Source organism: Cenococcum geophilum (genome assembly GCF_001692895.1).
Source record: "Cenococcum geophilum 1.58 unplaced genomic scaffold K441scaffold_79, whole genome shotgun sequence".
Classification (NCBI taxonomy): domain Eukaryota; kingdom Fungi; phylum Ascomycota; class Dothideomycetes; order Gloniales; family Gloniaceae; genus Cenococcum; species Cenococcum geophilum.
In genome coordinates this window covers 136,878-142,399 of record NW_027137637.1, presented here as the reverse complement: position 1 = coordinate 142,399, position 5,522 = coordinate 136,878, and the positions used below count along the sequence as shown (strand labels likewise).

Sequence of the window (5,522 nt, the reverse complement as noted above, 5' to 3'; positions counted from 1 at the left end):
ACGCTAATTAAAATGCGGAGATTTATACCTAAAAAGGGTAAAAATACGTTAAAGTGGCCGTGCGTATTACTTTAAAAGGTATAAACTCTGCCGTTTATTTTCTAAAATTAATATATACTTTTAACTAGATGCGCTAGGGCGGTATACAGTGTTATAATCTTTATTAAGTATCGTGAGGTTTCTACCCGTATAATAATTACTAAATTTTATTAGTAATTGCAGAGACAGCGTTCTATTTACGTTTTGGTGGCTACAATAAAGGTATAGGTAGAAAAGTGGAGAAGAGAAAGTATATATCTTTAATTTAATTCTCCTAGCTAACTAACGCGATTCTCTAGGGCAACCAAGCCATAGCCGTTTACTATAATTACTATATACAGCTAGTGGCAACTAAGCGAGATTGGATACGCGTACTAAATTTAAAATTTCAGAGCGCTCGCTAAAGGGTGGGTGAGGTTATCTTATAAATTAGACGCTCTGTAAAAGATGTATTCCGGTAATATACTAACTCCTAAACCAATTAGAATAGCGCACTAATTTTAACCCCGCTTTAGTAAGAAATAAATATTTTAAAAATTAAATTATATATATTTCTAAGCGACGTCCTAATCATAAGAATTATTATATATTTTATTAATGTAATGGATTCTTTAGGTAATTATATCTATATATTTATAAATTATAACCTCCTATTAAGAATACTATGGGGCGAGATATATCGTCGTAGAATGTAAGTTATATTTTAAATTTAAATGTTTATAGATTTTAACTAAAACTAACTACCTATATCTAACTTCTTATACGGAGGCAGCGGTTAAAAGTGACGGACCCCCCCTAGTCGTGGTGGCACGCGCTAGCCTTTAGCGGCTTAATGTGGCGTATATTAGGCTAGTTTAGATTTAACCGAGTCTTGGCGCGTATAGCGGGGTTGCTACGTATGCAACTCTCCCCTTAATACTATACTTTAGAGGCTTCTAAAATACACCAAATCTATACTATATCTTACCGTTTATTATGCGTACCTTATACGATATTGCTATTAGGGCTTAGGTCCTTTACATGAAGATTTTTAGGGCTATAAATGCCAATATTAAAGCCGCTACGGGCATAAGCGAAACCCGCATTAAGAACCTTATTAAAATAGCTAGAGAGTAAGGCTTTGACGAGACTAAAGACTATAGGATTCTTAATATCTACCTTAAAGATAGAAACCGATTAGGACGCCTAAAAAAGTATACGTCTGCCAAAATTGAACAGGTTCTTAACTTTATTTATTATAACCGATATAGCAAAGAGAAAAGCACCCTCTAACTCTCCCTTAATGCCGGCGACATTGGAGCCTTAATAGTATGGCGAATCCTCCACTTATTAAATATGCAAAAGACGAAGCTAATACGCAAGCCTGACCTTACAGCGCAGATAAAGAAGGATAGGCTTAAATTCCGCCTTTGCTATAAGGATTAAAAGCTAGAAGATTAGAAGAACGTTATTTAGACTAACAAGACATTAGTTATTCTTAACTATTACCTTAAAGGCTACCGCATCTAGAGGACTCTAGAAGAATGCTTTCTTAAGTCTACAATAAGAGAACGTTAGAAGGGCTTTTTAGAGTTTATATTTTTAGGGCGCTTTTATATATAATAGGAAAGGTCCCTGCTATATTTGGGCCCCAAAAATAAAGAAGGAGCGCTTTATTACTACTACAGAACTTATTAAAATTAACGCTAAGATAGAGGCTACTGCAAAGGAAGAGTGGGAGCTTGCTATAGCTATAAGACGTATAGGACTTTAAAACCTTAGAGGAGTTAAACCTATATGGAAATAGGATAAAAAGCACGGCAAGCTTGTAAGAGGTAATAGTAAAGGAATTAATTAGTATCGCTATATAACCTTTATTCTTAAGCCAAAGCTTATACCCTTTACTTTAGCTTATAAAGAAGACTGTCCTAGTACACTAATTTAAGAAGATAAGGCTTTACCGCATGTCTTTCTCTATTATAACCTTTTTATAAACCTCTCAAACGTTTAACGGCTCCTTTAGTGCCCTTATTCGCCTAATATAAATATAATAGAGCCAGCGTAGCCTTACCTTAAGAGAGCTACTACTAAGAAGGGCGCCCTTATAACTCCTGTGCCTGCCAAAAGAGCATAGAAGAAGGCTTGGAAGGATCTTAAACAGTAGCAAATTTAGCGGTAGATTAAGAGGATCCCTTGGCATATTGAAGAGATAATAAGGCTTAAGGGAGGCAATGAGTATCGTAAGGGCTCATTAGATATACCTCGGCGCCTAGGGCCTTTAGAATACTATATTCCGCAGAATAATTGGGAGGATATATTAGATGAAGATAAGGAGAATTTATAGCTAAAGCTAAAGGCAAAGGCTAAGCCAAGAAAGCGAGCTCCAAAGAAGGCAGTAAAAAGCGCTGCTGGAGCTGCTCTAGCTACTGTTTTCGCTATATAAGAAGCTCAAGAAACGCCTCAAGATCCACCTTAAGAACTACCTCAAGATCTACCTCAAGATCCACCTCAAGATCTACCTTAAGATCCACCTCAAGATCTACCTTAAGATCTACCTCAAGATCCACCTCAAGCGCCACGATGAAATCCACGACGTCGCCTTCTAAATGAGGTCCTCAATAAGACGTTTATTGAGTCCGAGGAGCTACAGCAGCAGCAGGCCAAGTCATTAAAGAGGCCACAGCGACGGGGTGGTGGGCGGGGACAGTAACTGTATATATTGTATATATCAACACCTCAATAGGTGTCTAATATGACGTCATCTATCTATACTTCTCGTTGTAGAGAGCCAAAATCTAGCTTCTACTCCAGCCTCCTTCCTAAATTGGAACGCCAAGAGCTGGTAATATGGCGTTTTGGTGGCGTTTTGGTGGCGTAGGGGGGGTCCGTCACTTTTAACCGCTGCCTCCGTAAAATAGAGCTATAATATCGCTATAATATGGAGTCGCTAGAGAAGACAAAGGGCTTTTAGCTCGTACTATTTTAGAAATAATTAGACGTAGAGAAGTACGCAAGTTTTAGCAGTAAGGCAAGATTGCGATAAAATAGACTTAAGTAACTAACTACCTATATCTAACTCCTCGTAAAATAGAGCTATAATATTGCTATAATATAGAGGCGATAGAGAAGATAAAGAGCTTTTAGCTCGTAGTATTTTAGAGATAATTAGACCTAGAGAAGTATATAAGTTTTAGTAGTAAGGCAAAATTGTAATAAAATTATACTAAAACTAACTAACTATTTATATATAACTTCTTATAAAATAGAGTTGCAATATTGCTATAATATAGAGACGATAGAGAAGATAAAGAGTTTCTGCCTTATAGTATTTTAGAGATAACTAGACCTAGAGAAGTATATAGAGTATAGTAGTAAGGTAAAACTGTAATAAAAACTAACTAACTGTTACGGAGTAAGTATAAGCGACAATAATATATAGTAAGTAGATATTATTAAACTATATATATAAATTATATAATAAGATTAAAACGTTATATAAGGAAAGAAGGTAGGAAAACGGGAAGAAAGGGTATATATTATGGACTTAGTTGCTTAATTAATATATATATAGAGTAGAATAGGATTTAGGTGGTGGTCCTAGTAGAACTTAGTAGAACTTAATAGAATATAGTAAAATACGGCAGATTACCATTAGATTGCTGTCTTATGGTTAGTCTCTAGTTGCTAAGTTAGTAGAAATAGGTGGACGTATATAAGGTATTATAGGGGTGTCCCATAATAGTACCCCCCTTTAAACTTAAGCTTCTATATAGTAGGGCTATAGTAGTTTTAAATAAAATTTATAAAAGTCTTTTATAGCTTATATAAGTTCTATAAAGTTAACGGGTTCCTATAAGGGCTTAGTAAAGCCTCTCCATTTTATAAGGTATATATATTAGCATTTTTGTTTATTATACTTAATATTATTAATTCTTTTAATAAAGTACTTGTTCTTACTATCTACTTTAAGTAGTAGGGGAAGGTCCTATATTTGTTTAGGCAGGGCGTTTAATATAGGGGTAGTAGGGTAAAGGACTAATGTATAAAATATAGGGTGGATTTTTAACTATATTAGGGAGCTTTAATTAGTAGGCGTAAAAGGAAATAATCTTCTTAACCTTATAAGGGCCAGCGTTTTTCTAATTAAGCTTCTTAGTAGGTTATTTTATATTTAGATTTCTTATATCTAGCTAGACGAAGTTACTAGCTTAATAGGCCGGTGCTAAGGTTTGTTTCTTATTTACTGCGGCTTTATAGACGGATTAGGCCTATATTATTTCGTTAGTAAGAAACTATTATAGTTCTTCTATCTTTTTTATAAATTAATTTACTTTTATAACTTATAAGGTGTAATAAGTGGGGCGATGAATATTACTAAAGGGTTTAAACCCTATTTATAAATGCTAGTTATAGTTAGCTAGAAATAGGGAGACCTTTATAGTTTCTAAAACAGAATTATTTATAGTAAACTTAGTAAATATAAGCTAGTCTATCTAGTCGTCCTATAGATATAATATATATATCTAAATATACTATTCTATTATAGCGTTTATATATTCCGTTTAATCGTTTATTTCTAGATAATTATTATAGAATACCCCTATAACACCTTATACACATTTACCTATTTTTACTAACTTAGCAACTAAAGACCGACTATAAGACGGCAATTTAATAGCAATCTACGGCAATCTAACGGTAATCTGCCGTATTTTACTATATTCTATTAAGTTCTACTAAGTTCTACTAAATTATGCTAAGTTCTGCTAGGACTACTACTTAAATCCTATTTTACTCTATATACGTATTAACTAAGTAACTAAGTCCATAATATATACCCTTTCTTTCTATTTTTTATCTTCTCTCCTTACGTAACGTTTTAACCTCCTTATATAGTTTATATATATAGCTTAATAATATCTACCTTACTATATATTATCGCCGCTTATATTTACTCCGTAACACTAATATATAGTAAATAGTAGTGCTTTAATGTAGAGTTAGGTAATTAGTTCCTTTTAGAATATAAAAATTAACTAGCTATCTTTATTAGAGATAATCGTTTTAGGGAGTCTGTAAAGTTTCTATACGTAATCTAGAATTAGTTAGGTAATAGTAGGCGTTAATATATTAGGGCAGGCGATTAAGTATCTTATCTTAAATAGTTAATCTATAACTGCTATAATGTTTATATAGCCTTTACTTATAAAGAGGTTAATAATAAAGTTAATTAAGATATTCTTCTATCTATAGTTTAGAATAGGTAGTAGCTTTAAAAGGCTATTATATGTCTTATATAAAGCTTTAGCTTATTAGCAGACGTAGTAGCTAGAGATATACCTTTATATTAAGTTATATATATTTAGCTAGTAGTACTTCCATTAGAGTAGCTCTATAGTTTTTCTTTAACTTAGGTAGCTAGCTACTAGTAAATTATATATATATTTAAGGAGCTATAAGGTAATAAGCTCCGCACTACTTAGCTATATAAATCCATAAAAGGT

At 33.1% G+C, this 5,522-nt stretch overlaps 1 protein-coding gene across 1 annotated transcript; it reads left to right on the top strand.

Moving 5' to 3' along the window:
• Window positions 1-1,311: 1,311 nt before the first annotated feature.
• Window positions 1,312-1,464, top strand: K441DRAFT_592439 (uncharacterized protein; the record flags this gene model as incomplete). The annotated part of the gene is made up of 1 exon (XM_067644879.1): window positions 1,312-1,464. A coding segment is annotated over one exon (153 nt), but the record flags the coding sequence as incomplete, so codon positions are not given.
• Window positions 1,465-5,522: the final 4,058 nt, after the last annotated feature.